The sequence below is a fragment of the Elephantulus edwardii genome, unplaced genomic scaffold (genome assembly GCF_000299155.1).
Source record: "Elephantulus edwardii isolate Elephantulus edwardi_28Jun2011 unplaced genomic scaffold, EleEdw1.0 scaffold00077, whole genome shotgun sequence".
NCBI lineage: Eukaryota > Metazoa > Chordata > Mammalia > Macroscelidea > Macroscelididae > Elephantulus > Elephantulus edwardii.
The window spans coordinates 7,479,088-7,494,437 of record NW_006399827.1 but is presented as its reverse complement, the minus strand read 5'-3'; the positions used below and the strand labels follow the sequence as shown (position 1 = coordinate 7,494,437).

General features: G+C 41.9%; 1 protein-coding gene across 2 annotated transcripts in view; it reads right to left on the bottom strand.

Annotated features, from left to right (window-relative positions):
* Positions 1-15,350, bottom strand: part of CA10 (carbonic anhydrase X) — a 675,672-nt gene that overhangs the window by 106,358 nt on the left and 553,964 nt on the right. For both annotated transcript variants that reach the window (XM_006889272.1, XM_006889271.1), the window contains one exon: positions 14,548-14,733. In XM_006889272.1, the coding sequence (XP_006889334.1) occupies positions 14,548-14,733 (186 nt within the window). The remainder of the gene's footprint in view (positions 1-14,547; positions 14,734-15,350) is intronic.

Below are 15,350 nucleotides of genomic sequence, written 5' to 3'. Positions count from 1 at the left end.
AACGGGCTTAAATATGACAGTGATCACGAGGATGGCACAGGATAAGGAAAGGTTCTGATATATTGTTCATATGTTGTGTTCATTGTTGATATGTTGCGAGTCAAAGCCAAACTGCATAGCACCTAACAGCAACAACATCATAGGTAGAGTCCCTTTATGTAGCAAAATGACCCGGTAAGCTTGGTATACCAAATAAAAAAAAAAAAACAAAAAAAAAACCCAACCCAAAAAACAAAAAACAAAACCCCTCCAGAATCCCAGACCAATTACCATCATCGAGTCCATTTCCACTAACCAGCTCCCTGTCTGTTAGTGAAAGGTTACTAGATGAGGTTCACCCCAAGTCACTGCAAAACAAAGGCCCAACTGCCATCAAGTTGATTATGACTTACAGTGACCCTTCATCAGGTTTTTGAGGCTGTAAATCTTGGGAGAAGGAGGAGAGTACCCATCCTTTTTTTTTTTCTCAGACCTGCTGGTGGATTTGAACTGCCAGACTCACTGCCTTCTGGTAAGCAGCACAACATGATGCAAACTATATACCCACAGAGCTTCTAAAAAAGCAGTCACTTGGAACTCCTCCAGGCTTAGTTCTACTCTGATCCACGTGGGCAATGACAACACATATAAGCTGAGCATTCTATATTTCATCTCACCATTTTATAAAAAAATCCCACTAAGAAGGTCCAAGTGCCTAGTCTACTTCTGTCTTTACCAAGAGCACACACCTAGGAAGTGACAGAGCAGGGTCTTGAATGCAGATCTTCTCAGCTATCATGCTATTCTCTGTCCAGTGAACGTCTCACCGCCGAGGCCAGTACTCTTCCTCCACAGAGTGGGTTTCTCTGGCCCACCCTTCCACTCATTGCAGCCCCATTCCAGGAAAAGGCTACTACTTCTCTTGGAGACTGGTTCGAACAAGACAACTCCATGAATAATCAAGAGAGCTATCCGGGCGGTGCCCTTTTACTGTTGAGTTGGGGATAGATTTATCGAGGCTGGCTCTGGCTGGTATTTGGAAATGGATAATTACCTTCACTTTTTCTCTCCTGGGCTGCTTCATCAGCTAAGTATTTACTGCCCAGAATCCTGCCCTTTCCAACCAATTCTCCACACGAGCGTGCCACAGGCAACTAAACGGCGTTCTTCATTTGGGGCGACCATAAATCTAAGGCGTCCACCAGAAACGATGCAAAAAAAAAAATTAATGGAACATGAAATCAAGTAAATGGAATTGAGTACAGTAATTAGTTCATATTTTAATCCTCAGGTCTGTTTATTATCCATCAACTGGTGAGCAATTAAGTTGGCACCATTGAGATGATTAGCTTTGTTTCAGCAAAAGTTATCGATATGTCAGAGCAAATGGATCTGGGGGTTTAAAACAGCTTTATTTTGAATTGTATAGCAGCACATCCATGGAGCAGCTCGACATCTAATGATTTAATTTTGCAATATTATTATTGGGATGACTTACATTTAATATTAGGGAGCCATTCTGGAGGGTTATTAGAGAAGTGGGTGGGAGGACTGAGATGACACAAAAGCACTGCTCTGACTTGAAGCTTCTGACGTACTCCTAGCATTGCCTTTTGGGACTGAGATCAAACGTAGGGTCTTTACTCAAAACCTCGAATTCATTGTTCTTTAGTCAGAATGGACTCCTGGGTTTCTGGGAGGCTGTAAAATCACATGGGAGAAAATGGTTTCTTTTTCTCCACTGAGCCTCTGGTGGATCCGAACATCCAGAGAGATGCTGTCTTTGCATTAGCTACACATCTCCTTGTGGACTAGACCATCTGAATCTCCCTTTTTGACCCCAGTGCAGTTCTCACTTTAGGCTTCCTATCATTCACACCTCCAGTTCCTTCCATAGTCTGTCTATGATGGTGCTCACACAAATATGGCAACATTCATCCGTGGTATGATTGCTTCCCTTCTCGATTCTCTAATCATGGTTGCTCAGCATGGCTCGTGTTTTGAAAATAACCTGCCAATATCTTTGTTGTTTTCAGACTGGGTGCAGGAACAGCCAATTTAGAGGCTCAGCTCAAGGCAGGAAATGATTCTCAGGCTGTATTCATTCTATCTATAGTTTTGCCCTGGAGCAGAGCCCAACGTGAGGTCACATCGTATACAGTGGGAGGAAAACACTGCCCAGTCCTGAACCATCTTCGTTGCTGCGTCTGTCATGCTAGTCTACTTTACAGAGGGTTTCTATTGTTTTCAGTGACCCTTCCACTTTACAGTGTCTTCTTCCAGTGATGGGTTTTTCCTGATTAGGTGTCCAAATCAGCAAGACACAGCCAGGCCATCCTTGTTGTTGCACTTTCTCCATGTGCCCTGTCCTCCAGTGGTTCATGACATATTCAACATTCCCTGCTCTTCTGAGGTGGGGTTGGGGGTGGGAAAATGGAGTCACTAAATAAAACTAGACAGGACTCTGAATGCTGTCATTTGCGATGACTTTCAATTTCATGTGAAAAATTCAAAATTCTACTTTGAAGCTCCTACTCACATACTTCGGGCATGGAGAGGCCAGGAGTGGAGAAGGACATTATGCTTAGGAGGGTGGAGCGACAGTCCAGGAGGGGAAGGCCCCAGATGAGATGCATTGGCACAGTAACTGGGGTTATAGGGGTAAGTGTGTTGGAGACATGCGATTGACTCAGGACAGGGCAGGGGTCAGAGCTATTGTGCACAGGGTCACTATGGATTGCAGCTGACTTGATGGCAAATAACAAATGAAGGGTGAGAAAACTTGGGCTCATCACATCTTGGTGACATTGAGTAGGTCTCTTGCCTTTTCCGGCATCTGATTTTGGGGTTTTCTCACCCTACCTTTGGTAGGTATGTTGGCATAGATGACATCAATTCATAGTACCTTCAACTCTGACACTTTAAAGCAAGGCTCTGAGTAGGCTGGCCCTTTTCAATAGCAGGTTGGCCTCATTATAGGTGAAATACTGAAGTGGGGGAGGTGATCTTTCCTGGAACTTCTGCAGATTTTAATAAGCTGTTGGGAGTATTCAGAGTGTTAGCGAATAGCTAATTCTAATTTTCCCACTTTCTTTTCTGATTGGTTTTCCTTCTGTGGCTTTGGAAATGAACAAGAATGCACACATATTCCTAGAAATGTGTTGAGCTGTATCCATCCTTCTAAGTGAAGTGTCATTGGTTATTAAGTAAATGAAGACTTCATTCAACAACAACATGTAATGCTGTGACAGTGATGAGCTCCACTGTGACAGGGGGGCCTTACACTGCATCCTCACCAAGTCACCCTTAATGCCTGTTGTTAGTACTGTCACGTAACACCTCTCCTTGCTTTAGCCACTACTCCAGGGAGTGATCATCAGAGGCACGTGGAGGGGGATGGTGGCTGTGATATGCCATCCTGGTGACACCAGGTAAGAGATAGGACGCAGCTTCAGATGGGGTCACCAAGAAAATGAGCTGATGTCCGCAAGTTGTCTTGAAATGTAATGCTTCTCTCCTGGGCTCCCTGATAGTTGTCTAAAACGGGCAATTCAGGAAGCAGCTGACTTGACTGGGCAGTCCTTTCCCACAAGTAATTATAAAAACGTCCAAAGAGGAAACAGATCACATCCTAATACCAAGCTCATCATCTGTTTTCTGCTGTCTTCATTATCTGCCCTGTCACCATCTGGGCTCCTGACCCCTATTGGCTTTGACTCTTGAAGGCCAGTCTGTTCACTCTGGTGGGACTGGCTCCTGGTATCCAGAACCTTGGCTTCTAACGCTGGCCATGGCCAACTCTCTGGTCCTATCCTGGGAGTTCTTCCAGGGCTGCAATGGAAAATTGAAATGAACTTTTCCAGCACGTTGACTAACAATTGTTCAATTTTCCCTTCCTCTGGGTACCTGGGTGTCCTGAAGAATACATTTCACTTTTATCTGTAAATAATTTAACAGTAGAAGCCCTAGAACTTCTGCTAATATTGACATTGGCTTTATTAGGTTTGCCACTATAACTACAGGATTTAATTCATGAGATACTGGGTATAATTTAGGCACTCTAAAAGCTAGTCTTTCAAATTATCTTCATTGATTCATTCAATCTCTTAGTTCAACATTATCTACCCAGTGCCTAGTATGTCTATGGTGAGGTATTTTTAAAATGCAATCCACTCTGAATGCTGGAAGTAATTGCTTGGGAAGTTAGGGTCCTCTGCTAGATAGATTTTAGGCTCCTCAAAGCTGAGCTAAACACCTCCAGCTTCCAATAGGACCTGATGCTACGGGTGAGACATCTCCCACCCAGTCATTGAAGGCAACATATCTCAGAGGAACAAAAGCTCACAGGGCTTGAATATCTTGGGACATCAAGAGCTAACTGACACATTGATTCAGTGATAGAACAACTCATTCCACAAACATCAATGAAGCACTTACTGTATGCCCGGTGCCATGCTACTATTTTAAGATAAGTAGTGCCGGATCTCTGTCCTTAAGGAGCTTTCCAAGATCATTTATTCAGTAAACTTTCATCGACTACCCTCCCTATATCAGGGTGTGTGTGTGTGTGTGTGTGTGTGTGTGCAGTTCTGAGGACACAATGATGAACAAATTAAAATTCCTATCAACAGAAAATAATGGAGGCAGCAGAGTAAACAGGTCAGAAAATCTAGTGATGGGTGATCAATAGACCAAAGGTGAGGACAACATTTTTTGGTCAAAAGGTTAACTTTTTTACCCTTTGCAGGGCATGTACAACAACAACAACAAGGCATGTAAGTCTCTGTTAAATGTTTTCTTCAAATCCTTTAAAATGTAAACCATTCATAGCTCCTGAGGTTGGATTTGAACCACTGGCTGTGGTTGGCTGGTCCCTGGACTAGAAAAATAGTCACAGTTCCCTGGAGATGGACAAGAGGCAACACTTAACAAGCTGGAAGGAGGGATGCGGGCTTGGGAAGTGGGGGCTGTAAACAGGGTGATGTTGTGTACTGTTGAGTCAGAACTAACTCAATGCTGACCCTCCAGCGGGTTATCAGATGTTATTAATTGCATGAGAGGAGACTGCCCATTCTTCTCCCCTGGAGCAGCTGGTGGATTTGAACTGTATGCCTTCGGGATTGTAGCACAGCAGATTCTTAGCACTAGGCCACCAGAGCTCCCTGTGAGGGTGACAGAGAGAGAAGTTAGTTGGGAGATAGTGTTCCACGTATGGGCATCATTATGATTCTTTCACACCCATTAGTCATTATCCTCAACTCTTTCAATTCTCATTCCCCCTCAGATCTCCGAGTCCAACAGTCTCCGATGGTGCCAACAGAACATCTCTACCAGGAGATACCAGGCTCGTGGCAAAGTGCTTATTAGATGGTGGCTCCCTTTCCCAGCACCGCTCAGTGCCTGCTGGTCTCCGTTCTCAGCGCCCGGGGCTCCTTTTCGGGCTTCTCAGCATATTTCATACCCTCGCTCACTTCATTCAGGACAATTGGGGGTGAGTGGCTTATTTCTACAATTTGTGTTGCTTTAGTGAAGACTCTCTCAAAGACGCAAAGAGTGGATGCCTTTAAGAGGACATGGCCTCCGTTTTCTGTTTTTCAGTCTCAGTTGTTGGCCTTGAGATAATTGTTTTCTCTATTCTGATTACAAGCCATGGGAGAAAAAAAATCCTCATATTTTCATGTGACTTTAATTCTATTCTTTTAACTAAACAAATCTTATCTTTATCACCATAGCAACAGCGATGGACTCTCCGTCCCAGTGTTCTGAGCAGGACCAGGGACTCCCAGGGGCTGACAGCTTGCCGTGTGTCTACACAGTCTTCAGAGGGAGCAGATGAGGAGTCAGACCCCACAGCCACTCACTCGTACCCCCTTAATACGATCCAGAAAAGGCGAGTTCCCCCTTCAGAACAGTCCTCATGCAAAATACGCCTTAGGCTGCATCAAAAACCTCTGAGTGGTGCAAACAGTTAACATGTTTGGCTGTTGATGAAACCTTTGGTAGCGAGTCTACACAAAGTGGCTTTTGAGGAAAAAATCCTATGGCACCTAATTCTACTTTTTTACATATGGGGTCCGCTGGTGGTGGTTCCAATACCCCACTTGAGAAAAATAGTCAGTCTCCTCCTGTCCAAATTATAGCCTTCACAAACCCGCAGGAGGGTCAGCTATGAATTGGTTCTCACTTGATCCCTATGGGACTAGGTCAGACAAACATGTTTCCTGGGTGTAGGAGGCAGGCTGTGACCAGTTTTGAACTCATACCCTGGTACACTGCATAATACAACAGCTGTGTGAAAAAGTATACAGTAAATTTAAGATCTGGACACAGATATTGGACAAGTGGCTTTCCCCTTTGGGTTATTAAAAAAAAGCCTTAAGGAATATTTTTATATGAATTTGGTCAATTTCTCCCAAATAATAAAGGTTCTTTTTTTGCTGGCCTCATTATAAAGAAAAACAGATGTTGTTCAGTTATTTTCTCGGGTGTATCAGAGCAGAAATGTTCCCCTCAGGGTTTTCAGCAGCTAACATTTTGTAGGCTGATAACCAGACCTTTCTCCCAGGTGTCGCTGGCTGGGCTTGAACCTACCACCTTTCACTTAGCACCTGAGACAGTAAGTATTTGCATCGCCCAGAGTCACTACTTCAACTTCACCCACAGGCACACATTCTTTTCAAATTTTATCTTTTGCCCCCGTTAATGTAACTGCTTCTTTTCATAAGTCCCTTACTTTATAGTGGACATTAATCTTACCACTTAGATATGATTAGCAAGCTAAGGGTCCTACTTATTAAAAACAATTAATTTTCTCTTACTTAAAAAAACCAAACCCAACCAAAAAACCAACCCCAAACAACAACTAACAACTACAGAGACATTTCAAATTCTGAGGGTGCTCATTTATCACCAACCCCCAACAAGGCATCCAGGACCTCTCTGAGTAGGACATGAATAATTTTTACAAAAACGCAGTTGCTGACTGTGTCGTACATGCACACAGCTTTAGAAAACAAAGCAAATGATTACCATCAATTACAATAACCTCACCAGACACGACTGCAATTAATCTATAGCTCTTCAGATAACAAGTGCTGCACTGTGCCAAGGAGAATGGCTGGCATTAATTGACTTATCGCCATCAGCAATGATAGATGGGGCAGATGGCAATGCGATTATTCACTGTCAGCAGAATAAACACACGTTATGTTGTTGCCAGAAGTGGTTACTTGGGTCCTCACAAAAGATAAGTGAAAGTGTGGCTCCGAGAGTGGCGGTGTTACGTGCTGTCCTGCCCACCGGGTCTTAGAGGAGCCTTAACGAACAACAGATCAGAATCTAGCCCCATGTACCGTGTGCCATCCTCTTATTCTCTGCCATTCTCAAGCTCACTCTTGCAAATCTCTGTGCCAGTCTGCCTTGTTGAGCATCTTCCTCTCTTTTACTGAACCTCCACATTTCCAAGCTTGATGAGACAAAAGGCTCAAGATATTGGCTATTAGAAAGATACAAATCAAAACAACCTCAGCAACTACAGTGAAGCTAAATAAGACAAAATGACAAATGTCGGTCAAGAAGTGGAGAGATTAGAACCCACATATGCTGCTCGTGGAAATATAAAGTGGTGCGATGGCTAAGGAAAGGAGTTTGGCACTTCCTTAGAAAGTGGTAACAGAAATATCATTTGGTCCAATAATCCCAGTCCTAGGAATTTTTCACAAACAAAAGCTGCAGCAGGCAGAGATATATGCAGATAACCCCTTATGTTCACTGTAGCATTATTTACAACAGCAAAGAGCCCAAATGCCCACTGATGAATAAATGAACAAAGAAACTATGGTATGTTCACACGACACAGTATTACACATCACTGAAAAATACTTAAGAATTAAGAAAACACTGCATTACATAATGCATCTAGAGGATATGTTGTTGTCGTTGTTGTTAAGTGCCGTCAAGTCATAGGTGACGCATAGTGACCCTATGAACAAAGGTCCTCAACATTTGTGTGAGGACTTTCTCCAGGTTCATAGGGTTTCCGAAGGCAAGCTATTGTGGAAGTGGATACCACTCCTGCTTCCAAGCTTGTTTTAATCGGGAGCTCCACCAAACACTGTCCACCATGGGTAACCATTATCACATTTGACACATCAGTGTCATAGCGTTCAGCTTCACAGCAATCACGAGTTACCTCTGTACGGCAAGTGGACACATCAGGGCTATACGACCTAGAAGAATGTTTGACCAAAAACAATTAAAAACAGGCCTGATGGCCGTGGATTAGAATCATCCACATTTGGCTTGGTAGCATCACTTTTGGTCTACTAGGCCAACCGGTAAAATAAGTCAATTGCAGAAGGACTATTATGGTATAAGACCAGTAAAACTAAAGAAGGGATTCTTAACATTCTCAGATGGTTAGCAGGATTGGGAAAGAGAGGTAAGAGAAAAAAAAATTAATAAACAGTTAAGTTTAGTGAAGGGATGAATAATATATATAATAAGGAATTGACTTGGCATCATACCTGATTAATTAATTACATTAATCAAGTATAATTAATGTGATAAAAAATATTTATTGATGATTAAATGAATAACTAGTATAATTTCTAAATTTTCACTCAAATAAAAAAAAAAAGAAAAGACACTGTGGTACCACTGAGATGATCCATGTACTTAGAGTGAGGTTCACTCCCCAAGTGGGCTTAGAGCGATGGGGATGTTTGTAATCAATGCTTAGAGAGATGCTCTGCAAGTCTTAGCACCCCAACTCTGTCATTCTCTGTTAAAAGTGCTTCCAACTGCCCTTTTCAGGGCATGGATTAAATAACAATTAAGTCTGCGCTGGAGTGTCGGAGTGGTATGAATAGTTAACACGCTCAGAAGCTAACAGAAAGGTTGGAAGTTTGAGTCCACCCATAGGTACCTGAGAAGAAAAGTCTAGTTCTCTACTTCCAAAAAGTCCCAGTTATTGAAATTGCCATGGAACACACTTTTACTCTGTGTTTCTAACTCATGAGGTAAGATTATTTTTTTAAAGTTTCCATGTTTAGAAAAGTGGGATAATTCAGACAGCGCTTCAGCTGAAACTGACGCAGTAGTCACTAACTGAAACCTCTTGGGGAGTTTTGGCAAATTTTGACACTCAGACTTGACTCTTGGATGTTCTGATTCTGACGGTTTAGAGAAGGAGTAAAATGGGAAAATTTTGGAAATGCTCCCTAATTCATTTTGACTCGTAACTCTAGTCAAATGATTTCTTCATTGAATGTTTCTGCATTGAGAATATTTTTTTATGAAATGATTTTTTAAATGCAACATATATCTTTTTTACAGCATTAATAAATCATTTAACAAAAAAGAAATCTTCTCAATGCAGAAACATTCAATGAAGAAATCATTTGAATAAATTAAATCTTTCCATTTATTTCCCCCCATTCATTTATTGTTGAACATTTGCCTCTCTGAAGAAAAAAAATTTTTTTTGAAGAAAAAACAATTCTTTCATTACTAAGGCACCAGAGAAAGGATGCTTCACAAACTTGAAGACTAGACTTTCCTCAGAACTCTTACAATGCAGCTTCCTAGTGGAGTAGACTTGGGGGAGGGATTGTATAACAATGAAAGAGTTTTTCTATTACCTTTCAAAGAGAAGAACGAACTGAGGGGAGAGAGGTGGGCAGGGAGAAAAGTGCAACAATGAATGAATGGAAATCCAAATATCTGTAAATTTTCATTAAGATGAATAATGAAGTCAAAATTATATCAAAATAGCAAAATTTAACAGAACAGCAAGCAACAAATGCTGGCGAGGTTGTGGAGAAACTGGAACCCTGATTCACTGTTGGTGGGAGTGTAAAATGGTGCAACCCCTGTGGAAAGCAGTATGGCGCTTTCTCAAAAAGTTGCAAATAGAGATACCATTTGACCCAGCAATTCCACTACTGGGAATATACCCTGAAGAGACCATAGCTGACATCCAAGCAGATACATGCACACCCATGTTTATTGCAGCTTTGTTCACAATAGCAAGGAGTTGGAAACAACCTAAGTGCCCATCAACAAACGAATGGCTAGAGAAGCTGTGGTATATTCGCACAATGGAATACTATGCTGCATTAAAAAACAAGGAACTCATGCAATATTATTCAAAATGGTTGACTCTGGAGAACATTATGCTGAGTGAAATATCCCAGTCACAAAAGGACAAATATTACATGATGCCACTGTTGTAGAATGGGACTGTCCTTGGGGTTGGGGAGAGACTGAGTAAGATGGGTTCAATAATGTATACTGCACTGAAACAGAGGAGGGAGAGAACCGTTTAAAAGAGAGATGTAACTGGGTATTTCTGTCATCACAGGAGACTAGAGCGAGGGCTGCATGGTGGAGGGGACCTGGGGGAGGGTTTGTAAAACAATGAAAGAATCTTTTCTTTTACTTTTCCATAATTTTTGGACTCATGTACTTATAACTTGTTAGTCAAATTTGTGTCTTCTAGGTTGCAACACCCCCATGATACATCTTCAAGGATATGAACATGTACAGCCAAGCACAATCAATAAGAGTGCATCTAAATTCCAAAATCAATCTCCATAATAGTCTATGTGTTTCCTACTGCCAAAGGGGCCCTTTAGAGTAGTGAGAGAAGATCTTCACCCTGAAACCCACAGCGTCCCTTTTCAGCAGGAAGTAGCTAAGAGAATACGCCATCCCCTTTTCCTTATGACTCAGGGTGAAGTCTCTCTCAGGGAGGAGTGATAGGGAATGGCAAAGGACACACTGACAAAGAAGATTAATCAGAACTGGCTTTGACAAGCACTGTGGCATTTGGACAAGAACAAACTGGGAGGAGGGTAGAGAGAATAGTGCAACAATGAATGAGTGGAAGCCCAAAATCTCTGTAAATGTTTATGAAAATTAATAAAATATAATTACAGAAAAAAAGATGAATAATAATAATAATAAAATGCAGCTTCCTTTGGGATATAATGATAACCTTGGTCTGGATTAGGCCAAGGAAATTATTGCACTGAGAGTTTAAATTGTTGTATGCTGCTTCTGAGAATTTTAGAGGCATTCATTTACTCCAGAATTATATTTAATATAATGATATGAAGAAATTTACTACATATTTATGATACAAGAAATTTTATAATGTAAAAGACTCTAACTTAGTAATGAGCTGTATTCCCCCCCCCATATTTATTTAACAACTATTTATATCTAGAAGCTCTGGTGGCCTAGTGGCAGGAGACTGAGCTGCAATCTCAAAGGCACGCAGTTCAAGGCCACCAACTGCTCCATAGGAGAAGGATGGACAATCTCCTCCTGTGTGATTAACTGCCTCTGAAAACCTGCTGGAGGGTCAGTTATACGTTGGTTCTGACTCTATGGTACAACACCACCAACAATCTATATCTGAGGTAGCTTTGTGATAAGATACGAGGATTTAATGAAGGGAAACAAACTACAGAAAACAGACTAACAAGTCAGTCAACAAAAAGGGTAATTATTAAGAGAAATTATTATTTAGTAAAATAATTTTCAAATTAAAAGTAACCGGTATTTTTAAAAGGAAGAACTTATATAATCTTGAATATTCTATTATTCAATTCAGCAGTCTCTCAGTTTCTTTCAGTTACAGATTTTTGCTTTATTTTTACCATAGTCCCTGCCACATTCTAGTTTGGTGTCTTTGGCAAATATCTACAATCAATCTCAGCATGTTGTTTGTTTGTTTGTTTGTTTTTTCTCTCTCCACAGATCCAGGAGGAGGCGCTCATGTTCTGGTTTAATCAGGTTATCTATGCTGCCATTACTAATAGACAGAAATGATCTCAAAAAACATCACTGCCATGGAGTCAGAAGTGACTCACAGCTGATCCTCTGTCAGGTTTCCAAGGCTGTAAATCACACAGAATGAGACTGTCCGTCCATCTTAGTACTGGGAACCCGCTGGTGGATTAGAATCAGAGAGGTACAGCCCTTTGGGCTAGCAGTCATCTCCCTGTGGACTCCACCACCAGCGCCACCATCACCAATAGATCAGAAGTGACAGGCTGGATTAAAGTGTGTGCACTTCCTCTAAGGACCTCAGCGTCCTGGCTTTGCTGTCTCTGAGCCCGAACGGACATGTCTCCATTTCCTGATAGATCTTTGGACTTCTAGGGCCCCTAACAGCTGGATCCTACTTAATTCTCAAACAGCCTCGACAGTTATTAAAACTGACTCTTAAAGGAATCAAGTCACCTTCTCAAGATCACATAGTTAGCACGTATCAAAACAGAAAGCAATAGCTCAGGTCCTTTGACTCCAGAGCTGATGCCCTTAAAACCGTTCTCCACTACTTCTCCACAGCCCTGTTGAAAGGTCACCTCTTTGCTGAAGCTTTTCCATTAAAATTTGCCACTGCCATCTTTGAGCTTGCTGGAGGCTTTGTGAATCTTTATTACAATATATGACATTATCCCTTAATTATTTCATTTACCACATTTTCATTACCTCCTGGTGGGAGCTCCCCTTTCCTGTTTTTTGGTAAATACCTGTCTCCTTGGTAACTAGATGAGTGCCTAGGTAAATTCCCAGTCGATGCATCTTAAACACATATTAAAACATGGCCACTAGACTCATCAAGGTTATGAATCTATTTCTCAGTGTCTGACCTTCACATTAAAAACAGTGCAAGTTTAAAAATGATGTTGATAATATGACCATATTTCTAAAACTCCAAAACCTCCCTGACAACAGTTATTTAGAACTCTGAAGCAGAAACCTAGTTAGGGAGTATTTCACTTTTAAGGGACTGTGGTCCCCCTGTTGATAGCCACTCAGTATAACAGAGCTAAAATGGGTCAAATTAATTATCCCCTGTTGTCAAGCATCATAACACAGACCGCATCTTCTTGAACCAGAGCTCTCGCCCTCTAATGGAAATCGTGGTCCAGCCCAGGACTGTGACCTGTGCTCTATCTGGGTTGATAGTGACACTTGTCACTCGTGACACTTAATTGCATTTCCATCCTGTAGAAACTCAGGCAGACTATTTAGCTGCTGCCTGACATTTACCTTACACAGTACATTATGGTTTTGTGTAAATACAAGTCATTCTATCAGGATGGTAATCTAGGCTGGTATATCAGAGCCCTGATGGCACTCACACGCTAGGATATTAATCAGAAGGTTGACAATTCAAACCCATCAGCTGCTCTGCTCTGCAGGAGAAAGACGTGGCAGTCGGCCACGGTAAAGATCTGCAGTCTTGGAAAGTCCATGAGGCACTTCTCCTCTATCTTACAGAATCACTATGAATTGGAATCAACTCATTGGCAGCAGGATCTTTTTTTTAAATGCTATTATTACATTTTTAAATTATTATTACATGTCCATGGTGGACAGTGTTTTGTGGCGTTCCTCAATTAAAATAAACTTGGAAGCAAGAGTGGCATCCACTTGTGAATTAGCTTGTCTCCAGAAACTCTATCAATCTGGAGAAAGGATGAAAGTCATACAAGTGTTCAGGTCTTATGTTCATTGGGTCGCTATGAGTCACCTACGACTTGATGGTACTTAACAACAGCAGCACAGAGAGAGATCAGCTGGCCTAGTAAACAGAAAGTGATGCTACCAAGCCAAAGGTGGGTGATTTTAATCCGTGTCCTTCAGGCCTGTTTTTAATTGTTTTTGGTCAAACATTCTTTTAGGTGGTATAACACTGGTCTGTCCATTTGCTGTACTGAGGTAACTTGTGGTTGCTGTGAAGCTGAACACTGTGACACTGATGTGTCAAATGTGAGAATGGTTAACCATGGTGGACAGTGTTTGGTGCACCTCCCCGATTAAAACACACTTGGAAGCAGGAGTGGCATCCATTTCTGAAATAGCTTACCTCCGGAAACTATGAATCTGGAGAAACGATGAAAGTTATACAAGTGTTCATGTCTTTCATTCATAGGATCGCTATGCGTCACCTACTCGACGGCACTTAACAACAACAACAACAACAGTATTATTACATGTGACGTATCTGAAGCTGTCTTCCTAGGTAGGTGCAAGTGAAGATGTACATATAAGGTGAGGGTCTCAGGTAGAAATAATGCTCTGGAAAGTTCTCACACAGGAGCTGCACCAATATCTTAGAAAGAAATACCCAACATTGTGGTTTTCTTCCCTAGAAAATACCCTAGTACAACAGTTGTTGTTGTTAGAGGCTAACAAGTTAGAACTGACCCATAGCTGACCCTCCAGCATGTTTTCAGAGGCAGGAAATCACATGGGAGGAGACTGCTCATCTTTCTGCCACAGAGCAACTGGTGTGTTTGAACGTCATGCCTTTGGGTTAGCAGTACAATTCCTTTCCACTAAGCCACTGAGGCTCCCTAGATGCTCATTAAAGACTTCTCCATCCACTTGCACCGAGATGAAGAAAGGAAACACAGACCTTCTCATTTCATAGATTCAAGAGATATCTTTCCATCTATTATCCTGCCTTGACCGTAAGTAGGCAGCAAATTTTAGTAGTTGGCACTTAGTGCTTCTCAGTTCTCATGCTTCCATTAACCCACTTACCTCCCCGGAGAAGGCCTGTCCATTGAGGAGGTGCTCCGAACCTTGGCTGTCCTCGCTCCCAAAGTGTAGCCGGATCTCTTCCAGCCGGTGGCTGTATGTCATGGGACCTCCTGATATGTTGACTAAGTGCTCCTTGTCCAGGCGGAGGGACACATGTCTTCCAGTGTTGTACATCGTCCCACTGACCTGCAAGGAAAAGAAGCAAGAGATCAATGGAGGTTCATTCCTTCCACTTCTCACTAAACCAGACCCAGCTTGATGCTTGGACCAGTGTCATTTGCTTTCTGTTGGTGCGAGAGACAAAGAGGGATAGATATCAGGCTAATACACATGTGATATAAGAAGTAAATAGTCACCTGGCCAGAGCATCCTCCCTTCACCTTCTATGAGACATACATCGTACTGTTATTTAGGAATTTTAGGTAGGAACCCATAACAGACTTTTCGCAAACGGTAAATAGTATTTACACATGATATTTTTTATAGATTAACCTGCCTCTTTGACTATCAACGGTTAAAGCACAGAGAAGCCAAAAAAGATCAGGTTTTTAGGTGTGAGAAATGAAGAAAACACGTACCAAGTATGATTTGCTAAGAAGGCCAGATAAAGAAATAAGGAACGCAAAATGGGTGAGTGGGAGCAAACCCTAACAAGTGACCCAAAGTCCAGCTCTAAGCGTCTGGCCCAGTGCGCCATACTGAGGACCCTCTTCCACGCCGGCAACCAGACACTACACAAAATAAGCCCCCATCACAGCCTTTGGCCCCATGTGGCCAAGTTTTCCATTTCACAGATCCTGAAC